The following is a 27,473-nucleotide window of genomic DNA, read 5'->3' on the forward strand; positions in this document are numbered from 1 at the left end:
TCTATTCTAGCATTTCCACGGTTGCTATGCAATTATAGGAGATTTCTTCAGATCAATGTGACAGATATATGTTACGATCTTGTGGTACCATTTGAATAGATGCATCCTCTAGCACAGGAGTTGATAATGTGTATGGGATAGTAGGTATACCATCTCCATGAGAGGTTTCTACTATATTAGATGTGGATGCATTGTGTTGTATGGCATCCTATTTAGCATCTGATCTTCTTGGTTTAGATCAAACATTACCAATAGCCACAAGGACTCCTCTTAGTGACATTGGTGAACAAATCAGCCATATTCCCTCATGCATAGCAAGATCGCAGGGTTCACAGAGATAGGAGGATATTCTTACACTTTCTACAACACTTGCTCCTATACATGGCCCTATAGCACCCACCCCCACACCTACTTAAGATCCTATAGCACCTGCTCCTACACAAGGCCCTACAACACCTGCCCCCCCACCTAATGAGGATCTTGTACCACTTCATACAACACCCCCCATACTTAGGCCCCCATAGTACAACAACATCTATTTACCACTATGCCTTCAAATGAGACAGTCAATTCGGACTAGGCTACTTTATCACTAGACAATTCAAATATTAGTCAAATTGGCAGAGCATTACATGATGCTATGGTAAATATAAATTTTTATGTTTAAATATATTTGTTGCTATAATTTACACTTATAAGTTTAACATACTTGAGCTTAAATACATGTACTTAGAGACATATATATATTCAAGTGATTTAATCTAACTTGTGTACATACATGTGTCCTATAGGATCTTAGTGATAATATGTTGCATTTTGGAGATCTTGAGACCCCAATAGATCCTGCATGACATGAGTCACAAGTATGTTACATTTTTAATATATATATATATATATATATATATATATATAATGTGCATGTACATAATTTTATAATAACAAATTTCTTTCATTTGACATAGGGTTCAAACCTAGATTGTAGAGCCCTTTGGGGTCATGGATCAAGAGGGGGATGTGGTTGATCTTACACACACACACGCGCACGTGCGCAATACTTTGATGTGGAGACCTCGATGTTGTTTATATGTTATTGGATACATTTGATGTGGTATTTTAGAGACATTTGATGTGGTATTTTGGAGACATTTTATATGGTATTTTGGATACATTTTACATAGGTCCATTATTTCATAGATGTGTTATTTTGTAGTTATGTTCATGTCTTATGTTCATGTTGAATGTATGTATGTTTTCAATATTCATATTTTTTTTTCATAGATCATGTGTTATTTTGTACATGAGTTACAACATTTAATCAATAAATTTAATACATATTTAAGAACATAAAGAGTACTAGTAAAGAATACATTTGTTACAACATTTAATCAATAAATTTAATACATATTTAAGAACATAAAGGGTACTAGTAAAGAATACATGTGTTACAACATTTAATCACTAAATTTAATACATATACTTGAACACAAAGAATACATATGAACATAAAGAATGTAATACGTGCTATAGAATCTAATACGAGTGCATTTAATTAGTAAAGGGGTTGTCTTAAGGGGAGCTCATAAAGGGAAGTCATAATGGGATGTCTTAAGGGGTTGTCTTAAGGGGAGGTCCTAATGGGAAGTCCTAATGGGATATCTTAAGGGGTTATCTTAAGGGGAGGTCCTAATGGGATGTCTTAAGGGGTTGTCTTAATGGGAGGTCCTAAGGGGAAGTCCTAATGGGATGTCTTAACGGGTTGTCTTAAGGCTAAGTCTTAAGTAGAGGTCCTAAGGGGAAGTCCAAATGGGATGTCTTAAGGGGTTGTCTTAAGGGGAGGTCCTAAGGGGAGGTCCTAATGGGATGTCTTAAGGGTTTGTCTTAGGGGAAGTCCTAAGGGGAAGTCCTAATGGGATGTCTTAAGGGGTTGCCTTAAGGGGAGGTCTTAAGGGGAGGTCCTAAGGGGAATTCCTAATGGGTTGTCTTGGGGGGAAGTCTAGAGGGGTTGTGTGTGTGTGTGTGTGTGTGTATCAAAGTATACAAAAAATATAAATAACAATGCTTGTTCATAATTTGTACCATATATTCAAGATTCATGATCAAATGTATATAAATTTATAAAATATATATCCAAAATGATGTGTATGTAGTAAATATGAAAGTATGAGAATTATATATACAAAATAAGTACAAATCGTTGAACTAGAGCTCCACAAACATTATATTGTTAGGATCCTCTCTATTTTTTATTATCACTAGAATCTTTTCATGTTCTTCAATAGAAAGTTTCCACTTTTGATTTCCACAATGTCCTCTTCTTTTTATTGCATCAAATTGAAACTTTGTCACTATGACATGGTTACTATATTGTAAAACCTTTACTCTAGGCATGTATTCAATAAATTCAATGCTACTATCGGTTATCTTGTTTTGTTGATAACATTTTTCTTCAAAAACAACTAATCCAATTGGATATGATTGTCCATTAGCATCTATAGTTCCTTCTAGCAACTTGTGTTTTTCTTTTGTTCATCTTAGAAGATAATAGTCTACATTTTCTACATTATCTTCTAAGGTTTGGATGGAAAAAATATCTCCTGCATGTACATAAAAGTAGATGTGTTTATAAATTAAAAAATTAAAAAAAATTTTAAAAATATATATATATATATAAGTTTATTTTCATGAACATACATGTATGTCATATATATATGTACATATTCGACAAACCTACCATAACTAAATCAAAAAAATGCTCATAATCAGCTAAATATATAGGATCATGAATGTTAATGTCAATGTCAATGTCAACATCTTCAAAATGAGGCTTTCTGACTATGTCCTTCAAATCCCAATATCAAACATATCCATTCACAATATTTTTATATACACTCATTGGATTCTCCTTCGTGTAGTCATTACAAAACATGATTTCTCTCATACTTTAATCACTGGAGGTTTGTGGTGTCCTGTAGTCACCACTTGATGTAAACTTCTAATACCAAAAATTGTTTGGCAATTGTAAGGATTAGACCAATCTATATCTATTACAAGTACAGATAATTTAATTAATGATCATGTTTTAGAATAAATATATAATTATAAACTTGAATAATAAGAATATACACATGCGTATTATATCAAATAAATATATATATAATAGTTACCTCACTTTACAAAAATAATGCTTATTGTATTCAATATCTCAATCTAGCAAAATGATCTTTGCACCCTTCAATAGTTTCATTCGCACTCTCTATCCTATTACGTCAATGTGTAACATAAATGTATATATAATTTAAAATACATTAAATCTGTGTGTGTGTGTGTGTGTGTGTGTGTGTAGATCTCTAGAGAGAATCTATACATATATATGTTATAAGTAGATCAAGAACACACTAAATGTATGTACATATGTACCTGCACATTCATGTTGTCAAAGTGCGCACTTTATGCATGCTCCTACCCCATTATGCTCCCCTTTTGCATGTCCACTTTCAAAGAAGTTCCACAGAAACCTAACATTGCTGCATGGCTAACCAATTAAATGCTTTTGTAGATTTAAATTATCCTGTGAGTTCATGAAATGAGATTAGAAATAATTATATACATCAAATTGAAATACATGTACAAATCAATATAAGTTTTAAATTTAAAGTTAAATAAAAATGGACACATGTACACTAACCTGCACAACCATCAGACCAGATCCATTGCTCTAAAATATTTATTCCACGATTTGTAAAATCTTCAGAGAACATTGGAAAAGAATGAGAGATATAGCTCGTATCATGAACTCTATAATCACTAATATAGAAATGAACCTCCTTTATGATAATGTGTTCATTTTCCTCCAAACTTTCTATCTCATACACCTCAAATTGTGCAAATCTATAAGTCACCTACACAAATATCACAACTTGTTTAGAATTTAAATTTTTCCCTTCAAGCTCTATTTGAGGTGAAAATCTATAGTTCTCAAAGAAATCTACAATTGAAAGAATACAACGACGTGGGAAACAATTTTTTAAATCACAAAATTGTTTAGCTTTTCATCGTGCGCCATGACAATGTTGGATATGTGGATATATCAATGGATGGAACTTGGTCATAAACTCATCATACCGCAATTCACTCTCCTTCAATACATTTTTTTTTGGATTCAATTCATGTCTTATTTTATATGTCTCATATTCATATCTCATCCATGAAACTGGTGTTGATTCATCAATATTCTCAATTTGTAGTAGAAATTTACATAAATCTCCACAATCTAGACATTGATTTATGATGCATTATACTTTGAACTCATCTAAATCTTCTAATTTATCAAATAATATAGACTTCACAAATTGTGATGTACTGCTAGGGATGACCAAATTTGGATCAAGTACTGCCATAAGTTATTTATATAATTGCAAGTATAGACTAAAATCAACATGGTTTCATCAACAACAAGTTTCGCGCATGTTATTTATGTGTACAAAGGAAGAACATAGTCTCTCAAAAATTCTCTGACATATTTTCACATTTGAAAATTCTTGCCTAAATGTTAGAAATAATTCACTTTGTGTTATATCTATAAAATATTTTGAATGTTCAATTTTCACCTATCTCTTGATCTTTAATTGGTACAGTATCATGTCTATTGGAAGAAACAAGAGATAGAGTGGTCCAAAATTCAATAACCTGTCTTTTTACATCTTCAAAAAATTTGTCTTTTCAAGGAACTCTGCAATTATTCACCCAATTATTCTCAATATTTTCATCTAGCATATTTCTTCTCCTATAGTAAATCAAAAATTGCATGTACTTGTTTTCTATGTGTCAATTTTCTACTAGATATAGTAGTCATCAACACTCTATGTACAGTACTCAAATCACCTCCTCAAGTTGTGCTATCAATTTTTCTATAAGTAGTTTACAAATTTTCAACTATTGTTTTATTAGCATTATGCACATGGTTTTTCTTGTTGTCAACACCCAACAACTCCAAAACAAGTCTCATATCTTTTCTCCTAAATAACTTGACAAATAATAGTGCCTTTCCAAATATACTTTTATTTTTGAAATATTCATCCCACATATTTTGGCAATTCCTTTTAATAGTGTTCTCTTTTACCATTTGTGTAGATGAAATTTGACTAAAAAGTAGGTCCTCATCCAAATCCATCAATTTTTCTACACCTAATAATATGTTTCTATCATTAGAACTACCAATTTGTTCATCTTCTTTAATCTCATCCTCTTCATAAATCTCGTCCTCTTCATGAATATCATCTTCTTCATTAACTTCAGTAGGTCAATTTTGATTATGTTTTGTATGACCTTTCATTTTGTCATCTCTTATTCTATCATATTTTCTTGATCTAGCATTTTTATTACCCATTCTATACTTTGACCTGTAGGAAAATATTTGAATTTAGATTACACTAGAAATATAATTCAATACTTCAATATAGAGTACATAAAAGTAACTAGGTGAAAAAAATACCTTATTGATGATCCTTTGTAATTATCGTTAAACTCTAGGAAACAATTGATAAAAAAAACTACAAAAAAAATTTATTTCTAAAATGCTCCTTTAAATTTTGCAAGTTAATGTGTAGTTATTATAAATTGAAATAAAAATTGAATTATTTTATATAAAACCACTAATGTAACCACTAATAGTTTTTCTGGGCCAATAGGAGTTACAGCCAAAAGGGTTTTGACTGTTACTGTCTATGTGTCATCCTAAGTAGTAGGCACACAAGAAAAATATGTAATTTCTCCAAAAAATTCACTTTCAATACTAATTTCTCCATGCAAAATGAAGTTTTTTCAAAAACTAAAAATACCATTTTGCAGATCTTGGATTTAAATTATGGTCATATAAATTTTGTAGTATTTTGATTATTTATAATATTCATATTTATAAAATATTACAAGTAGGTCTTTTAAGATACAAGAAGATGGTTGTTCAATTTTTTAAAAAAAGAAATAGTAAATCATGTTCAAAAAATAAAACCTTTATCTATACCTCTAGAGGAGAGAGCCATCTTTAAGAATATGTAATTTTTTTTTTTAAAATGTAGATTTGATAGAAAAAAGTCTAGCAGGAAAAAAATAGTCAATTTCTAACAAATTTGACTTTGAACACTTGAAACATATAAGTCCAAAATCAGATTTTTTTGGTCCACTAGGTATACATGTCAACTATAACATAGTTCAAAATCAAATCAAAATATGATCATTTGCATAGATTTGTTTGGTGGGAACAAAACTCTATATTTTAGCATTTAAAAAAAAATTAAAAAATAAACTTTTAAAATTAAAAAAGTGATAAAATTTTTACTCAATTAAAAAAAAAAAAATACAGGCATAAACTTCATCCAATTTTACACATTTCATTAGTTTACATCATCTTCAAATTCTAAACACAAATGTCCCTTTTATGTCATTAAAGTTGAGTAGTTTAACTTCTAATATCATTTTCCTTTATAAAATGTGACATAGGTTTGTGCTTTTACCCACCAATAACATCATTGAATTTCAAGGTATTTGAACTAAAAATAGAATTACTTACTTCCATAACCACACTATTCCAACTTTTTGGCAAAGAGGACAAGATTAACAAAGCCCGAACTTCTTCATCAAAACTAATTTTTATAGAAGGTTATCAGCTAGTTATAGTACTATAATTATTCAAATGTTCTCCCACAAATTTAACTTCAGCCATCTTTCATATTAACCAACCACTTAATAAGAAAAAAATTGTTTGATTATGAAGATTTTTCACACAATTTATCCAATATAGTTATCAATTTAGCAGCTACTTTTGATTTAGATATATTAAATGCCATAGATGGAGACAAGCACAATTGAATGCTATTAGTGATTTTTTATCTAAAATATCCCAATCTTCATCAGTCATGGCTACAAGTTTCATAGCCTTACCTTGTAATGGTCACCATAGATCCTTTTGGTATAAGAAATCATCCATCTGCATTTTTCATAATGCATAATTTTTCCCATTGAACCTTTCAACCTTTATTTCTTGAAGCACCATTGCTCCCACTGAAACTTGAATCACTCCTACTAAAAATGATCAAGCACAACATGCTCTAATACCAATTGTTAAAATTTTGAGCAACAAATAAAAAATAGAGATTCAAAAGAAGAATACAAGTTTATAATCCACTCTTCAAATAAAGCTATAATTTTATTAATATGAACTCAGAGATAAAACTTTTTTTTGACAATGCAATAGTTGTTAGAAACAATAGTCCACCAAGATAACTGAGAGGGGACAGGGGGGTGAATCAATTATCTGATAATTAAAATATTTAGCTTCTTTAAAAAAACTTAATCATTCAACCAAAGTAAACAACAACCATAATAAGATGTACATAGACAATTACACTAGATATGCTAACTAGGGAAACCCTTGATCAGAGGGAAAACCCCAATGGGAATGATGCCTGCAAGATGATGTACTGATATAAATATTCCTTGTTAGAGGATAGACCCTATTAGGAGTCTATTACAACATTTAGTACATAGAGTCCCTATTAGTATACTTTGAATCTCTTTTTGGAGATTCCAACCCTGTTAGGAGTTGTGCCAACCTTGTTAGGAGTTGTAGTACAATGTATGCAAGATGAACCTAATGCCCAAACATGCAATTTCAACTACGAGAAGAGCTCACTAGTCAAACATGCAATTTACTATTATGTTCTTCTTTCCTTTGTTATATCAACTAAATCAATCACTGTTAGACCTTATAGACTAGGTCATGAACCTCAAATTCAAATATCAAACATTTGAACACTCAGTAAAACCTCGACAATGAAGTTTCCTTCACTTCCACATTGCTCTGCATAAATTTGCATTCTGCTCTTACTGCTACTTATCATGAATCATCAACCATGAAATTCATACATACTTGATAAAGTAACATATCCTTCCTTTACACTAAGTCTTCAAAACAATTCCATGAGTGAGTTTTTATACTTTCTCAATTAATCATTATAGGACCACATTAAGAACATGTTACACTTAGTGATATCATCAATCTTTTGCCTTGCAACTTGAATAACTTTTTGTACACACAATATTATAATGTGAAAATTTAGCTACACCATCATCAACATGTCATCTTCATTTCCTCAACCTTGATCCTCAGAATATCAACTCTATTAAAAGATATAACAAGTTTACTAGAATATGCCTCTATAAAATCTATCTTAAAACATACATCACCAAATCTTACATAACTTCTTCTAGACTTATTATTTATTCTTATGATGTTAACTATGTATACTAAATACTCATAAGTATCTCCCATAATCTTAGATAGTTATAATACTCAACTAGCCATTCATACCAACTTGATCTTGTCATTGTTCTTTTCTTAGATACTACAATTTTTTTTTATAATGGCATCAATGACAAAATCAATCATGAATGTAACATATCTACAATACTCCCCCATAGGAATATCATCAGTATTCATGCTTGCAATAATCTACCCCTTAGGCATTGATGGTAACATAGATAAAAAAAAAATCTAGTTCCAAGAATACCAACAAAAGATTGTTCATCTTTTCAAATCCTCTTCATCAATCATTCTCCCCCATTGATATACCTCAATGTGCTTTCTATCAAACTACCATTCCATGTTGTACTTCTTCCAAACATATAAAATTTATGCCAAACTTCTCCCCCATTGACATCAATGTCAAAGGTTTTAGAAACAAACTTTATTGCATCAAACTCCTCAACAACTAATTCTTACTTAGCTCAAGTGTCGAAAGACACTATTCAAAATGACATCCAACAAGAGTCCTAGATGAATTTTTCCATTATAGATACTCCCCCATATAGGAATCATCATCATTCAATCCAGACAACAATTGTGCTCTATTACACTGGACGGATGCACTCTTGCATCTTCTACTTTGATGTAGGAATGGACATAACCCCAAACATACCTCATAAATACTCAAAAGTCTCTTTGGGAAGAGGCTTAGTGAATACATTTGCAATCTGCTATTTAGTGCTCACATATTCCAATCTAATTTCATTTTCTACAACTTTCTCTTTCAACATATGATACTCAATATAAATTTGGTTGGTCTTAGAATGCAACATTATATTCTTAGACATATTTATTGTTCTTGTGTTGTCACAATGTATAATAATAGGTTCATTGATTTCTATCCTTATATCTTTCAACGTTTGCTTCATCCAAATGATTTGGTTGCAATTTTTTTGTTGTTGTAACACATTCTACTTCTATTGTACTTTATAATGTACAATCATGTTTTTTTCTTATCCAAGAAACCAATCTTCCTCCAAGAAAGAAGGCTCCACCACTAGTGCTCTTTTTGTCATCTATACTACCTGGCCAATCTGCATCAATATAAGAACTTAGAGTGAAATCATTAGATTTTTCATACCATAATATGAACTTAGATGTTCCCTTCAGATATCTAAATATTCTTTTGATTGCTGCATAATGTGCTTCTCTAGGATCAACTTGGAATCTTGTAACAATTCCAACTACATTTTCTATATCTAGCCTTGTGTAAGTAAGATATTGTAATCCTCCAATCATAGATATGTACTTTTTCTTCTCATCAGTAGGTGTCTCATCCTTTGTAGATAACTTGCATCTAATTACCATAGGTGTTCCAACAAGTTTGCATATTTCCAAACCAAACATTTTCAGTAAATCCTTCAAGTACTTAGTCTAAGAAATAAAGATTCCTTCTTTATTCTATAGAATCTACAATCCTAGAAAATATTTCATCTCTCCTATCATACTCATTTCAAATTCTTTCTTCATCTCCTTAGCAAAGTTCTCACTCTCTTCATTATTTCATCCAAATATGATATCATCAAAAAATATTACCAAAATCATCAAACCATTATCAATTTCTTTTCAATAGAGATTACTATCTCCCATACCTTTTTTATATCGAAGCTTTATCAAGTGCTTGTCCAGCCTTTCCTACCAAGTTCTAGGTGCTTGTTTTAAGTCATACAATGCTTTCCTCAATCTGCATATTATGTCCTTGTCATCTATCAAAGAACATCCTTCAGGCTACTTAATGTACACTTCTTCTTCAAGTTCTCCATTCAGAAATGTTGATTTGATATCCATCTAATATACATTGAATTTCTTCTATGTTACATAGGCTAAGAATAATCTTACTACTTCTATTCTAGCCATTGGAGCATAAGTCTCCTCATAATCTATCCCTTCTTGCTATGACTAACCTTTGCATACCAATATTGCTTTGTTCCTTACAACTTCACCTTGTTCATTCATCTTTTTTCTAAATACCAATTTAGTTCCTATCATGTTCTTTTCTGCTAGTCTAGGAACCAATTCCCACGTCTCATTCTTTACTATCTGATCCAATTCCTCTTTCATAGCTTGTTTCCAATATTAATCATAACATGCTTCATCTGCATTCTTAGGCTCAACTTGAGATATCAAGCATAGTTCTTAATTGACTCCACTTCTTGTCATCACACCTTTGTGCTTGCTTTTGATGATCTACTTGGATGGGTGATTCTTTATCATATTCTTTCTTAAAGTAGGAGTTGTTATCTCAACTCTTGGATCTACTAAAGGTTCCAAGCTTTGTTCCTAACTTGGGTCTCCTTCATTCTACAAATAATTTTTAGTCTCAAGAAATACCTCATCATTCCTTGGCTTAGTAACAACATCATCATTAGAACTGTAATCAATTGTTCTCTATTTTATCCTAAATTCCTCATCAATTCTCACATTTTCACTTTCCATAATAGTTACCAAAGTTGTTTCTTCTGATACATGCTTTTCATTAACCAATCTAGACTAATTAACATAGTCTTTCAAGGATCTTTCCATAGTTACTCTAAATTCTTCAACTTTATTAGAGAGTAGATTCTTTCTATATTTTTTCAATTTCTTAGGACATCTACTTGAAAAATGACCAAACTCTTTACATGTCCAACAAACAAAAATTTTCATACCTTCTAGCTCTCTCTTTGTAATTAGATCAATACCTTCCTTTATCTTTATGTCCTTTTTTGATCTGGATCTATCTCCACATGTGCTACTATTCCATTGTATACAACAAAAGGATTTTGGATCTAAAAACTTAATATTTTGCTCTTTACACAAATCTAATAATTCACCAAGAATTTCCATCATTCAGGTGTTGAAATTTACTCTGTCAGATGTAGGACTATCTTTCCTAAACATGTTCACCATGGATCTCCTAAATTTGTTAAGATTTATCTTCAAGGACTTGATGCTCTGATACCAATTGTTAGAAACAATAGTCCACCAAGATAACTGAGAGAGCGGGGGTGTATCAATTATTTGACAATTAAAATATTTATCTTCTTTAAAAAAACTTAACCATTCAACCAAAGTAAACAAAAACCATAATAAGATGCACATAGAAAATTACACTAGATATGTTAATTGGGGAAACCCATGATCAAAGGGAAAACCTCAGTGCGAATGATGCCCACAAGATGATGTACTAATATGAATATTCCTTGTTAGAGGAAAGACCCTGTTAGGAGTCTATTACAATATTTAGTACCATAGAGTCCCTATTAGCAGACTTTGAATCTTTGTTAGGAGATTCCAACCCTATTAGGAGTTGTGCCAACCTTGTTAGGAGTTGTAGTACAATGTATGCAAGATGACCCTACTACCCAAACATGAAATTTCAACTACAAGAAGAGTTCAATACTCAAACATGCAATTTACTATTATGTTCTTCTTTCCTTTATTCTTTCAATTGAACCAATCATTTTTAGACCTTGTAGACTAGGTCACAAACCTCAGATCCAAATATCAAACCTTAGATCACTCAACAAAACCTTAGCAATCAAGTTTCCTTCACTTTCACACTGCTCTACATAACTTTTCATTTCATTCTTATTGTTGATTATCATCAATCATCAACCATGTCATTCATACATACTTGATAAAAGAAAATATCCTTCCTTTATGCCAAATCCTTAAAACAATTCCCTTAGTTGGTTGTTAGACCTTCTCAATTAATCATAAGAGGACCACATTAAGAACACATTATGCTTAGCAATCTCATCAATCTTCCTTAATATATGATGTTTAAGGGTGGTAAAATATTATACTCATTCCTTTTAGAACTTTTTTTGGACATGGTTAAATCTTCCCTACAAACTATACATTGACCAATTTTCAAAACTCAAAAACAACAAAAATTTTGGAAAAAAATCATTACATTTTCATGAATCTAAAAAAAATGTTTGACTTTGTTTTGTCTTTAGTGAATTTTATCTAGAAATTAGTTTGTCCCTTTGTTTTTTCCCCTTCTTTTACAAAAGTTGCCTTACTTACTCCTCAACTAAAATGACAAAAAAAAAAACATTATGCATTTTGTATACAAATGTAAATTTACAAAGCTTGGCAGGACAAAAACTTGAGAAAACAAATTACAGACAAATGAAAATATATTGAGTCTAAAGCTCATTCATAATGACATGGTGGAGGAGAGAAGGTGGAACCAACACAGCTTTATTTCCTTTCCAACATTTTTTATTTCAAATTTCAAAGGTTTTATTCTTTTTGTTTTTGTGGTAAATAAGGAGTGTGTTAGTGTAAATAATTAATTATTATTACAATTTACTTAAGTTTACTTAGGAATATGCATGGTCATATAAGTTATCTTGTTGACAACACAAGAGATAGCAACTTATTAGAGCACATGGTGTCTACAACATCTCTTTATGAGATACACCTATGTAAACTTATCCTTTCATCATCACACAAAATTTTGTGCTCAATGGAGGATAATCCACCTTTGGTGGACATGTGCTAAGTTGTAATCCTTATCTCTTGTGTGACTTCTAGACATATTGGTTGCCCTTATATATATGCACTCTCTATGATGTATTCATCCATTATCCAATATTCTTATTATTGTTATTATGATCATCCATTATTGGTCCATATTGTGCTAGTGCTTGAGCTTCTTGACCTTTGCATCATTTTACTCCAAGATAAATTCTTACATGGTATCAAAGCTAGAGGAGATCTCTTCACATAGCCATTGGAGACTATTTTTGCTTCACCTCTCGGAGGGCCACGATTTAGATCTGGAGTATCCATAGAAATTGGGAGTGTTTTGAGCAAGATCTGACCTCACCATTGCATCTGGAGGATCACCTCAGCAAATTTTGACTATAAATTTGCCTAGGCTAGGCTATAGTCAAATCTTAGGCAAAATTCTTTTTGAAAACCAGAACCTAAAGGCCCGATTTGCAAAATTGGTATGATCACTACAGATCTGTGCAATTAATTTTTCAAATATACATTTTTATTTGCTTCTCTGCATTTTTTTTTTAGATTTGCATTTTATTTCCAGAATTTTGGAAAAAAAATTGGCATTTTAGGCCAGTAGGAGAGCATTATTTTTGCAAGCAAACTGGGCGGTCAAACCCTGGCCACCTGTGGTTAGACACAGTCCACAAACCAAATTGACACAAGATCTAAATTAATTGTAGAGGCTACCGGTCAACACAAGAAGTTTACCACTAATGGCTCAGCAATCAACAAAGACCATGAATGACATACAAACTACTAGTAGCAACCACCGAAGATCAATTGACATTCATCACAATCCAACTAGCTCACAAGCCACTACTCTTACTAAAGAGTATGTTATTTAAGTACCACAAAGAGCATAAATACCATGCATGTGGGATGAAAATCTCACACCACCACCTGCACAACCACCTAGCGGTGCCTCTGCCTTCATCCAGTGACACCACATAGCTACACCTCCACCTTCCTTCCACCACATGGCTAGCACTCTGCTGCCACCAACATGGACCTCCACTAAATGCATCACATGGCTTCCAAGCCCAGTCAACAACTGCATGCGGTGACATAGGATTCGTCGAAGGACATGTCAACTTGCCTTATCATCTTGCTAGCAAGATAGCCACGCATCAAATCTATAGTTGATGAAATCATCTACCACATCATCGGCCATGTAAGGAGGCACATCACCATCCATACCATACGAACTACCATGCCAGTTGCATGGTTAGTCTTTTTGTTGATGGTATTAATTTGTGAGCCTAAATTTGATGGCCATATGATCGTCACTAGTAGGCCAAATTGCATTGCAGAGACAACCATTTGGATGTCAATCTTAACATAGTGTTTTGTTGGCGTCATTAGGGTAGACCCCTCACCATATGTAGTTTTAATTTGATAGTCCAACTTTGGGAGGTCATTTCTTAGTCATCCAGATTCTAGATCAGGTGTAATTTTTTATTTGTTTTGGGATAGAATTTTCTAAACTTTTTAGTGGTGTTTTTATTATCTAGTTTTGATGCATGGATTTGTCAAAAAAATTAGTTTTTAGTGACTGTACCTATCTAATCCTGCATTTTACAACTTTAAATGCTACGTACGAGCTCATCTGAACACATATTCAAGTGCCATTTTTTTTGAAAGTGCATATTTTTTCATCTAATTTCCAAATCTACGATTAGATTATAGGATTTTGTGGATAGAAACATCACTTTCAAAAATAGTTCTTTTTTTGCATTGTATTGCTTTGATCAAAATTCAAAATTGTTGTATATCTAAGATACATTGCTAAGTACCAGATTTGAACTCCAAGAGGAGGTTGTAAATTGAAAAATTAGAAGTTCATTTAGGCCCTAAATTGGCAAGTGGCTATTGTAATTGCACTAAGTATAAAGTGCCTAAAGCATTCATTTGGGGGGGGGGGGGGTTTCTTTGATTGAGTGAAAAGGGGAAGGTGTCTCTTGCTATTGTGTGCCTTTCTTCTTGCTATTATCTTTCTTTCCTTGCATTAAGGGAAACATTAAGGTTCCAAAATTAACACTACATAATTATGCCACATGGTTAGTTAAAAAATGACGTGAGCTAATGAATGAAGAAGTTTCTCAATATGTAGATGGATCTCTTCCTAAACACACATATGATAAATTAACTCAAAGTGATATATGTGCTTGGGAATTGGCAGACAGAAAATTCCTAGGAATCCTTAGGTTAGGGGTTGATGAGAAGATCTTTTATCAGATTATAAAATATGATACATCCAAGGAAACTTGGGATGCCCTTAAACAACTATATAGGAAAGTGACTGAGGAGGATGTCTACAAGATTGAAGATGAACTTATCTCCCTAGATCCTAAGAAATTTGATTCCATCCAGGATTTTATCATTAAGGTGAATGATTTGAGAACAAAACTTGATGAATGTGATAGTCCCATTAAGGATGAGAGGTTGATTTATCTATTTCAAAATAAGATGCCATCAAACTACTTCACATTTGTCTCTACTTTCAACACCTCAAAAGAAACCTTACAGACTTCTTACAAGAAACTCACTTTTGATGAATATGCCCAGTTGTTGGAAAATGAACAATCTAAGTTGATAAAAATGGGGATTCTCAAGTCTTCAAATTCTATGGCATTGGTGGGTAACAATGAGAGCTCAAAAAGTCCAACTAGTGAAAGTTCAAACAAAGGTAAGGTTTAAAAGAAGAATAGGAAAGATAACAAACAAGGGGACAGAAAAAAGTCGCCAACTAAATCTAATCAACAACAAGTCTTCTTCTAATACCAAAACAAATGACGGACAATAGTCAAGAAAAGAAGTGTGCCTATTGTAAAATAATTGATCATGATGAACATAAGTGTTATCACAAGCAGATTGATGAATTGAAAAACATCATAAAGAAGCACAATGTTCCATTTCCTAATGCTTATAATGAAAAGGGGTCTTCATCTTCATATTCTAAGAGAAAAGTGCAAGCTTTGCTCACACACACTATCATTCAGGGGGAATGGATTACTGACTCAAGTGCCATACATCACATGGGGGCTTCAAAGAGAGATTTTTCTTCAATGACACCTTCAGAGGTATCTCACATCTTTGTAGGGGATGATACTAAAGTGGAAGTTGAAGGAAAACGTGAAGTTGAGATGGAAAGTGGAGTGCTCAAGGATGTTCTCTATGTTCCTAATCTTACCTCCAACCTTCTTTCATTCTACCAAATCACTCACTATGGAGGTGAAAACAAGGTTGAATTTCTTCCATATTCAGTTGTTGTGAAAAGCATCAAAGATGATTTTATGGTTGCAATAGGTGAAGCTAAACATGATTCAAGGCTTTACACCTTTTCTTCCTTTGTGCCTAAATCTAATGCACAACCCTTGTTAATTCATTCAAATATAGAATGTAAACTATAGCATGAGAGATTTGGACATCTCAACTCTAGGTATTTTCAACAGCTTAGCAGCAAGAGCATTCTTCATGGTCTATCTCAAGTCTACTTCTCATATGATGTTTGTTCAAGTTACACACTTGGGAAGAATCTAGAAGAAAATTTTGACAATGGGAAGTCTTGAAGAGCACAAAGTGTTCTTGACCTAATTCATAGTGATGTGGCAAGCCCATTTCTAGTGCCAACATTTGGAAAGTCTCACTATGCACTCACCTTCATTGATGACTATTCTTTCTATACTTGGGTATTCTTCATGGCTCATAAGAGTGAAGTGTTTGAATTATTTCTCACCTCCAAGGATCAACTAGAAAAGCAACAAGAGAAAGCCATCAAGGTTCTTCAAATAGATAATGGAAGGGAGTATGTGAACTCAAGACTTATAGATTTTTGTACTCAAGGGGGAATTGACCTTCAGCATTTAGTACCATACACTCCGTAGAAAATTGGTGTTGCAGAAAGGAAGAATGGAACCCTCAAGGAGATGACCACTTGCATGCTACTACATAAGTCTCTTGATTAAGTTTTTTGGGTTGAAGCAATGAATTGTGCAAACTATATCCAAAATAGGAGTCCTCATAAAGATTTGGATGGTTTAACTCCTTTTGAAGCTTGGAATGAAAGGAAACCTATTGTAAAGCATTTTCAATTCTTTGGTTGTCTAGCATCGGCAGGAACACCTCCACAGAAACACAAGGCATTGGAACCTCAAAGTAAACCTTGCATCTTTGTTGGTTATGCAGACTCTCATAAACCCTACAAATTGATGGATCTAGAGAGACATGAAATTTTCTATGAGAGGAGTGTACACTTTGAAGAAAGTTTTCCAAGCTTTACTTCAACTCATCCTTCCTACTTCATTGAATAGAGTGACAGTGATGATAGTGACTTAGAAGATGTATGTCCATGACCCAAACAGAGGCAGCATACAAATCAGGTTGAGGAAATCCCTTATAATTCTACATCTTCTTCCACTAGACCAAAATGGGCTCAGCAAACATTGGATGCAGTAGGACCATTGGTAGGGAATCCTTACGATACTAGGAGGACAAGATCACAACACAACTCACTCCCTCATGCTTATATTGCAATTGCTTCCGATCCTCAATCATTCAAAGAAGCTTTAGGATTTTAGAATGGGATAAATCAATGGAGGAAGAATACAATTCTCTTATGAGAAACAACACATGGGACTTAGTCTCTCTTCCTAAGGGAAGAAAATTGGTTCAGTGTAAGTGGATCTCTAAGACCAAGTTTGCAGTGGATGGAAGTATTGATAAGCATAAGGCAAGACTTGTTGCAAAAGTTTTTTCTCAGGTGACTGATATTGACTACATTGAGACCTTTCCTCAAGTTTCAAAAAAGAACTCCATTCATTTGATAGTAGCTATAGCTACAGCTTAGAGATGGATTGTTCATCAGATGGATGTGAAGAGTGCATTATTGAATGGTGATCTTTATGAAGATATTTATATAGAGCAGCCATAGGGTTTTATTCAAGATTCTACTTTGGCTTGCAAGTTGCAAAAGTCTATCTATGGACTAAAACAAGCTTTAAGAGCTTGGTATGTCAAGATGGATTCTTTCCTTCTCTCAACATGGTTCACCAGATGTCATTCAAATTTGAATGTCTACATTCTTCACTGAGATGATTCTCACTTGCTACTTGTGTTTTATGTTGATGACTTAATCATTATAGGGAGTATAACATCCATCATTGATAGTGTCAAGTCTAATTTGAAAGACAGATTTTCCATGATAGACTTGGGTCTACTTCATTATTTCCTTGGTATTGAGATACAACAATCATCATCAAGGATCACGTTATCTCAACCCAAGTATGTTCTTAATCTACTTGCTCGATTTCACATGAGTGACTGCAAGGCTGCATCTACTCCATTTCTTTTAGGTGTTAAGTTAGAAGCAAAGTGTTCCACTCCACTTGTTGATGCTACTTTATATCGACTATTGGTTGGTAGTCTCATCTACTTGACACATACATGCCCTGACATATCATTTGCAATTGGCATGGTTTCTTGCTTCATGCAAGAGCCACATGAACTTCACTAGAAGGCAGCCAAACACATCTTACACTATATCCAGGGTACAGATACATATGGGATATGTTATGCAGCTAGTACTAGACTACAGTTAGTGGGTTATACATACTCAGACTATGCAAAGGATCTTTATTCTCACAAAAGAACTTCAAGATACATGTTTCATCTTGGTTTCAACCCCATTTGTTGGCAAAGTAAAAAGCATAACACTATTGCTTTTTCATCTACTGAGGCTAAGTATCGAGGACCTATCATTGTGGCTACAAAAGCTATTTGGTTACAACATATTCTAAAGGAGTTTGGTTTTGACATACCTAGAAACATAGTCATACATTGTGATAATCAGAGTGCCATTGAAATCTCAAAACATCTAGTGTAGAATCAATGCACAAAACACATTCAAGTTCATATGCACTACATCAAAGAGCTAATTCATGAGTAGGTCATTGCATTATAGTATTATCCTACTGAATAGTAAATTGTAGATATCTTCACCATGCCCTTTATTGAGGTCAAGTATCTTCATTTGTGAGATTTATTGGGGGTGTGGGATTTTTCACCAAGGAGGTCACATGACTCTTCCCTTATTTATTATAGTTATCTCTCTTTTTGGAGGAGGTTTTTCCCATGAGGTTTTCCCTCATCCTCCATTTTTAGATAGATTGAATTGCATTGTATCACATTGTATGTAGAGCGTTGTATTTGTAAATGGGTACCTAACATGGCCTAATAGCCAAGGCCCACATTGCATCTTGCATTTAGCTTTGTGAGCTTAAGTCCATTCCCCTAAGTTGCACTTAAGGGGGGGTATTAGTATAAATAATTAATTATTATTACACTTTACTTAAGTTTACTTAGGAATGTGCATAGTCATATGAGTTATCTTATTGACAACATAGGATTTAGCAACTTATTAGAGCACATGGTGTTTGCAACATCTCTTTATGAGATAGACCTATGTAAACTTATCCTCTCATCATCGCACAAACTCCTATGCTCAATGGAGGATAATCCACCTTTGGTGGACATGTGCTGAATTGTAATCCTTATCTCTTGTGTGACTTCTAGATATATTGGTTGCTCTTATATACATGCACCCTCTATGATGTATTCATCCATTATCCAATATTCTCATTATTGTTATTATGATCATCCATTATTGGTCCATATTTTGCTAGTGCTTGAGCTTCTTGATATTGGTGTCATTTTGCCCCAAGGAGAATTCTTACAGAGTGACATAAAGTTTGCTTTCAAACTTGACATTTACTTTTTATTCTTCATTTGACTACAATGTAGAAATATTGAAACGTGCTATCCAATCATTTATTGGTAGATTTTACTTTTGTTAGCAAAATATTTTGAGTTGTGATATGTATTGCTTCAGTGAATGATGCTAAAAATTCTTATGATGTTTTAAGATTTCTCTGTGTAAAATAATTTTTAAAAGATAATTAAACATATTTTATAGTAATGATAAGATATATTCTCCTCACCTTTTCTTGTGTTATTATGTGTGCTAGGAGGGGAACAAAATTCATCCATTACAATCCAATATAGAAATGGACATATTTCTATGGATGTCAATTTGTTAGAAATGGATAATTATATTAGTTAGCTTTTATTGTTAAGTTGCCTTGTGTCCTCAAGTTGTATTAGAGTGTTTGGTCCCATTAGAGTCTTTTCCATAGCATTGTGATGCTTATTTTATGTTTACTAAGGCTAGGAGTCTTTTGGAAGTACTTTGATATTTTTTAGAAGGTTCTAATATGTTAAAATTTTGTGTTTACATCATTCACCTTTCATGAGTAGTTATATCTATGTCACATAGCCACTTTATGATATTCTCAAGTAAAACATCCATGTTCTTCCATGTTCATTCAAGGAAAAATAGTTTGGTGTAAAGGTTTTATGTTTAAACTAACAATATTTTTTATTTCTTTGTATTGAATTGATTCTAGAGGTTAGCTCACTTAGTTATACTTTATTACTGAGCTAGACATAGGTTTTGTGCCTAAGAAAACATAGTTTCTTCAAGCTTATTTTTGTGGCTTCATTCATATGGTTAGGACTATTTCATGCCCTGATTCAATAGGTATGATATATTTTTAAACAAGTCCAACTTCATCAAATAAAAATTCAATATAAAAAAATTATTTATATATTTTAAGGTAAGAAATCTCATAAGAAGATTTGTAGAGGTAGTCATGTCCACATTATTGATGCATCAGTTCCTAATAGGCCCACAAGTAACCCACAACTTCACCTTGCTCCTTAATTCAATGACTCAAGAGCAATGAGGAACACATCCTCAAAAGACTAGCAAAACATCTTGACCTCTAGAATTCTTGCACAATAGAGACACCCACTTTCATTTGAGGATCTAACATGGATACTTGAATTCCTTGTATCTCTCTAGGATCATAGGTATCTTTAAAAACTTTCCCCAAATCCATTAAATGAAAAAAAAAAAAAAAAAGACATTTACTGACAAAAACCCTATGTACACAAAAAACCACAACATAAGGGTTATGCCACAACTTTGGATTAGTGGCTAAAGAGACCATGGAATATTTATTGAGACCTTTTCTAGTGATTTTATACAAAAAAATAAAGAAATTTTTTTCCCATTTATTCAACCCCAAAACATCATTTTGGTTAGATCCTTCAATTAGTCCTTTATTAACCCTAGTAGCCCAAGTAATCTGATCCAGCGAGACTTTGGATAATAAAGGTGACTCACTAATCATAGGGAAAACTAAGAACCATTTCAAATATTGATTTGGAAATTACAAAACATACTCCAATACCATGTTTGGGTCTCTTTAGTTGACCAATTGACCTAGTCGGATTGCTATGACCTAATAGGATAATTAACCTAATTTGTGAAACAAATACTCTTCAAATATTTCAAACAACCCATTATCCACTTGGAATATTTTTGGTCTCTAGACCACAAAATGTAACTAACTTTAATGCCTCAACCTCTTAAATTTAGTATACAATTCAATCCTCTCTCAAACACTTACTACCAATTTTGACACATAGGGATGTCAAATAGCAATTTAAACTTTTGGCTAAGGAAACCACAAAAGTTCTCTCTACAAGTTTAGATATCTTAAATATATCCCCTAAGTCAAACATTTTACTAAAATTTATAATTTTTTACCAATGGAAAGAAAAATAAGGGTATTTAAATGTCAAAACCCTAGGTAGTTATATTTTCAAACATATAGGCACCAATTGGCATATGAGTGTTAGTCTCACTAAGGCAATTTATATTGAAGAGATGTAATGGTATATTTTTTATGCATAATAAATTTCAGATCTTATGTTTCCATTGATGTCAACTTGCATGTTGGGTTGATAGGTCATTGGGAGTATTGTTCTAGCATATGGAGTGTGGAAATTAATAAATCTTTTAGTAGGAAATAGGATGTGTAGTTTGTATGGAAGATTCAAAGATGTCTCTTAACATGCTATGATCACACACATTGGAAACATGTTTGGACAAAGTTATGATTGACTTTTTGTCAATCTATTAAGAATAAAAGTCCTCACAACACAACTGAGAGAGAAGGTGAATTAATTTTGTAGTATTCATAAACTTTAAATTATACAACTATCCACAACTTCCCACACTCCTAGGCTCCCAAGGAAACAAATTGTCCACAACTTTTGTCCAATTCATTAATTAAACATATGCTTGTATGCTTTAAAAATAAAAGTTTATCATGTAGCCCATTGTGTGAAATTAATTGTACAAGAAATAAAAATGGCTTAAATTCATCCTCATCATTCCCCTAATGCTACTGAACTATACATTCTGGTAATGCATGCCCACAAGTACTAACAGTTTGGAAAAAGGCCTTATTTTTCAGTGGCATTGGTTTCATGATATACAATTCATTGTGAAACCTTCTTTTTAGAGTTGAAAATTGAACTTTTAATGTCACAACATAGCTCATTTTAATGGATGCCACTAGAAATCCGCTTATAGTTCTACGTAGGAATGTATATGTTTGGATTAATGTTTCTTGTTTTCCTTTTTTTTCACCTCTTGAAATTTCTTAATGTGTTTTTTGTTGAGAAGGTTGTAAGTCTCCACTTGAGATGGGAAGGTTTCATATGCAATGAATTTGATAGACCCACAAGGAGAAGGGTGTTTAACATAAAGTGTTCATCTATTATATTAGCAACCACATTTGTAGATATATTTGTGGGTTCCCCTTTGAAGGAGTATATGAGGAGGCATGTTGATTATCACATTGAGGCATATTTTAGAGAGAGGGCATGTGCAATTTACACTAGGAACCGTAGTCTGGTTGCTTAGGTTAGTTCATATGTTTTTTTTCAAATTTTACTTCACATTATTTATATTAATTTTTGAAAATTTAGATTTTGTAAGAGTTAATGTTTAATATTTTTAATTTGGAATATTTTTTTGATAGGTAAAAGGTTGAAGTCAAGATTAATTCTTATTATGTGTTGTGGTTAATTATTATTATTAAGATACTTGAAGACCTCCAAGGTAAGAGATTCACAATTTTTATTTATTTTATAAGCTCTTGTCTTTATTCACAATCTAACTTAATAATAATCCTAGTATTTTGCATACGATGGGGTCAGTGTATGCAGGTTAAGAGAAAATATGAAATTACAACATGATAGTGGACAAGGGTGTGTTTAGCTTGGTAGTTTATCCTGGTTTTGACCACACTTTGATTACAAGCTAGATTGTAATTTTAAATCTTATTAATCAATAATTTCTATCTAATCTTCTACTTTCTACACTCAATTATACCTTCAAATCATCCAGCTTTCTTGGGAAACTAGAGAAGGGTTGGAAAGGTGGGGATTCTAATGTAGACAAAAGCTCTTCCTAAAGGAAAAATTTGTCTTCTAGCACACTAAAATTGTAATTTTTTGCACAATTCACTCTAGTATTATATTATTATTAGTACTTGCTATAAGGAAATACTATTCTATTGACTTGTGCACTATTAATTAACTAATCTCTACCAATCATAACAAATTTTTTTTTTTTTTTCTCAAATTAAACATACTTCTATAAGACCACTTTTTAAGGGATTAAAAAAATCATTCCATAATAGACTTTGTTTCTTATTAGAAACATTTTCTTTGTAGAATTTACTATATTGATAATAAAATTTTTAGAATAGAAACTTGTACTTTTAATATTTCTCTGTCTCTATTATAATATCATGAATTAGAAATGATATTTATATTTTATTTTATCAATCATCTTATTGACTAAAATAATTAAGGTCTAATTTTCTCATATTCAACTTTTAGGGCAACTCTTATTATGATAAGAGATATTTATGCATAGTATTTATGATAATAATTATGAATAATTTATTTTATTTTATTATATATTAAAATTAATTGTTATAATTTAATTTTAACAATAATTATTGAATGATTTTATGATATTACTAATTGTCAAATTAAAATTATTAACCCATTAATATAGTTTTACATTATATTTTTAATTATAACATTAGTATAGATATCTTAAATAAATCTATCTAAAAAATGATGATAATATCCACTACAAAATAATTATAATTTAATTTGCTAAATCTAAAATTATTTATATTTCCTTTATATCCATTTATTTAGTTATTTTACTAATTTAAACTTTTTATTTTAATTTCTTAAAAAATAGATTATTTATATCTACAAATATTATGGATATTTTATGTTCTATTTATTAAATTATTTGTAAAAGTATATTCTATTTATAATAAGATTTAAACTTTTGACATGTAGATGGTTGTCAAATTTAACCTAGAAGAATAAAAGTTAACATTAACACGCTCACACCATCTCATCACCCCATTCTACCATTGTAGAATGCCTATCGAATTTATATTATAATTTAAAAAAATTAAAACATTGAAAAAATTAATATTTTAAATAATTAATTAAATAGTGGCACTGTTTTATTTTATTTTGGCTCTATAAGTATTGTATATTGGGCAAATTTTATAATCTATTTATTGAACTTAGAATAGAACTTAGTGCTACAAGAGCAATTTTTTTTTTTTTTAATGGAGATTCAACTTTTTGGCCTAGCCTCTTTGGTTAAGAACTAAGGTAATATAATATGATTGGCATTATTGTAATATTAGCCATAGTTTTGTTTTTTTAATCATACACCAAATTTGATGGTTGTATTGGTTGTTTTCCTACTTTTAAATTGTATATACTGACTAATATATATGATACTTAAGTTTATAGATCTATAAACTTTAAACAATATTTTTAAAACATATTATATAAAATTATTTCTAATTTAAAATATTATTATACAAAATATAAATTTAACTTTCTAAAATTAACATATCTTCTAATTTATATTTCTTTCTAAAATTTTTATATTATTATTGTAAAGAATATGAATTAAAAAACTTTAAAACATGAAATCTTTTGTAAACATTGCTAATTTATTCAGTCATGAACAAATTGTACACTTTTTATAAATCTTCCTTATAAAATCCCAACAAAGGGTTAAATATTATATTCAGGCACTATTTGATTAATGAAAACATTACTAGAACGTCTAAATCCAACTGTAATTGCCGAGAGGAAAAACACGCTTCTAGAATTTTGTGTGATGACACATATAAACCGGTAATTTTGTATTATCATGTTTTTCAATCTCCTTTACCCAAGTACATCCTGACGTAAACATGTCTATATGCAATCTCACTTATATGACCTATATGCAAAAGTCTCGAGATTAAATTTCCAAGGAAATTCTGAAGTCTAAACTTTAAAACTAAGAAAATCTTGAAAATAATGGACAGATCCCACGGCTCGCGTTTGTCAGCAATACCATGATAATATGTAGAATATAAGCATTCACAAGATTATGGTTATTATTTTTTTTCTTTTTTTTTTTTTTGACTTTTGTAAAAGCTACCAATAATTTACTGAGAAAAAATTTACAAATTAAAAAGATGACACTTGATAATAACAAAGTATCACATAGTGGATTGTATTTGTGTTAAATAGAATAGTTTAATTAAGTAAACTAGAACATACGTCAGAGATTTAAAATAATAATAATATCTCACACAGAATTATTTAGTGACTGATCAAAGATAATAATATGTAATTGACTTTGATAACATTATTGTAATAAAGAAGCAAGGTGGAAGTTGAATGTCACCATTGATCATACTAATCGATTTTCGGTATAAGAAAAGAAAATAAAATCCTTTGTTAGTGTTAATTTAGATGAGCAATTATAAAATCTGAACCTAGAAAAAATATTATACAATACCTAAATAGAGTCAAATTTAAAAAAAAAACACAAATTTATAATACTGCCGTGAGTTGTGCAGAAATTTACAATTTTAGTGCGCCCAAAAGACGAACTTTCCCTTCAGCAAGAGCTTTCGTTTACATTAGAAACCTCACCTTTCCTACCCATATCTAGTTTCCCAAGAAATCTATATGATCTGAGTGTAGAATTAAGTGAAGAAAGTAGAAAATTAGAAAGATACTCTCGGTTAATATGACTTAAAATTACAATCCAGCTTGTAATCAAAGCATGGTCAAAACCAGGATAGACCACCAAGCTAAACACGCCCTTGTCCACCATCATGCTGCAATTTTCACATTTTTTCTTCACCTGCACAGAACAACTCCCATCGTAAAAAATTTCTTTGTAAACAAATTAAAAAGGGATGCGGCTACCCTCTCTACAGTACAGTTGACTAATTTTCAAAAAATTGATAATATTATGAATTTTTCTGAAAATTTCAGCATTTGTTCTTCATGATCTGCATAGGTCGTAGTCGAAAACAACAAATAAGTTGGAAAAAAATCACTACCTCTTTCGTAAATCTGGCACAAAAAAAAGAAAAAGAGACTTTGTTTTGGCTTTAGTGTGTCCCATTTAAAAGTGCCTTGTGATGATCAACATGATTAGTAATGATCTAGTGTATGATCTACAATGACAGAAAGAGTGTGGAATGTGATGGTGTGAGTTAGCTTAAATTTAACGACCATTTACATTCAAAATTTCTATAGATAAATTTATTTAAGATATCTATACTAGTTATATTTTATTAAAAAATAGATTGTAATTTTTTCTCTTTATCAAAACCCCACATACCTGAGCAACCAGACTGCGGCTCCTAGTGTAAATTGCACATGCCCTGTCTCTGAAGGATCCCTCAATGTGATAATCAGCGTGCCTCCTCATATACTCCTTGAAAGAGGAGCCCACAAATATATCTATAGATGTGGTTGCAGATATAATAGATGAACATTTAATGCTGAACACCCTTCTTCTTGTGGGTCTCTCACCTTCATTGCATATGAAACCTTCCCATCTCTGGTGAAGACTTACAGCCTGCTCATCAAGCAACACATTAAGAATTCACACAAGGCATAAAACAAAGAAAACAATATTCTAAGCATAATACAACAATATACCTTCCTCCGTAGTAGTATAAGAGGATTTCCAGTGGAGTCCATTAAAATGAGCTGTCTTGTGACATTGGGAGTCCAATTCTCAACTCTAAAAAGAAGGTTTCCTGACGAATCATATATCATGAAACCAGTGCCACTAAAAAATAGGGCATTCTTCCAAACTGTTAATACTTGTGGGCATGCATTACAAGAATGGTGGTGTTGAGTAGCATTAGGGGAATGATGAGGATGAATCTGAGCCATTTTTCCCCCCCTGTGCAATCAATTGAACACAATGGGGTACATGATAAACTTAGCTTTTTAAAGCATACAAACATATGCTGAATTAATGGGTTGGATGAATGTTGTGGACACTTTGTTTCCACACCTGGGACGCTCTTTCAACGCGGGAGGAGGAGAGGGGTGAGGCCCACGTAGAAATGCCGGCATGAAAGACGGGAAACCATAAATATCTCCCACTCGTGGCGATAATCTCTCTGTTGGAATGTGACGGAACTTGGACTTGTCTATAATTTCAGCGAAATGTAGTTTTCAATTTCGACTCGGGTATTTATTTGTCTTTTCAGTTCTCTGAGGTTGGTAGCACATGTCTGTTTGGTCAATTATGTCTGCGCGGTTTAACATTTGTGTTGCTTCCTTTTCA

At 32.0% G+C, this 27,473-nt stretch overlaps 1 protein-coding gene and 1 pseudogene across 2 annotated transcripts; one reads left to right on the forward strand and one right to left on the reverse strand.

Annotated features, from left to right (window-relative positions):
* The first annotated feature begins 22,133 nt into the window (after nucleotides 1-22,133).
* On the forward strand, nucleotides 22,134-23,244 carry LOC149565181 (protein LURP-one-related 10-like; annotated as a pseudogene).
* A 2,450-nt stretch (nucleotides 23,245-25,694) lies between these two features.
* LOC149565182 (protein LURP-one-related 12-like) lies at nucleotides 25,695-27,104 on the reverse strand. Of its 2 annotated transcripts, none has more exons than XM_089817043.1 (3): nucleotides 26,834-27,103; nucleotides 26,511-26,750; nucleotides 25,695-26,024 (listed from the first exon to the last, which is right to left on the reverse strand). In XM_089817043.1, the coding sequence occupies exons 1-3, from the start codon at nucleotides 27,071-27,073 to the stop codon at nucleotides 25,776-25,778; spliced, it is 729 nt and encodes a 242-aa protein (XP_089673169.1). In that variant the 5' UTR covers nucleotides 27,074-27,103; the 3' UTR covers nucleotides 25,695-25,775. The 2 variants fall into 2 exon arrangements, with proteins under 2 accessions (XP_089673169.1, XP_089673171.1); XM_089817045.1 differs by lacking the exon at nucleotides 25,695-26,024 and adding an exon at nucleotides 26,176-26,343 and having other exon boundaries at nucleotides 26,834-27,104.
* Between the last annotated feature and the right edge of the window lie 369 nt (nucleotides 27,105-27,473).

This window comes from Cupressus sempervirens, chromosome 3, assembly GCF_028749045.1.
Source record: "Cupressus sempervirens isolate cs-2001-9-10 chromosome 3, ASM2874904v1, whole genome shotgun sequence".
In the NCBI taxonomy this organism is placed as follows: Eukaryota; Viridiplantae; Streptophyta; class Pinopsida; order Cupressales; family Cupressaceae; genus Cupressus; species Cupressus sempervirens.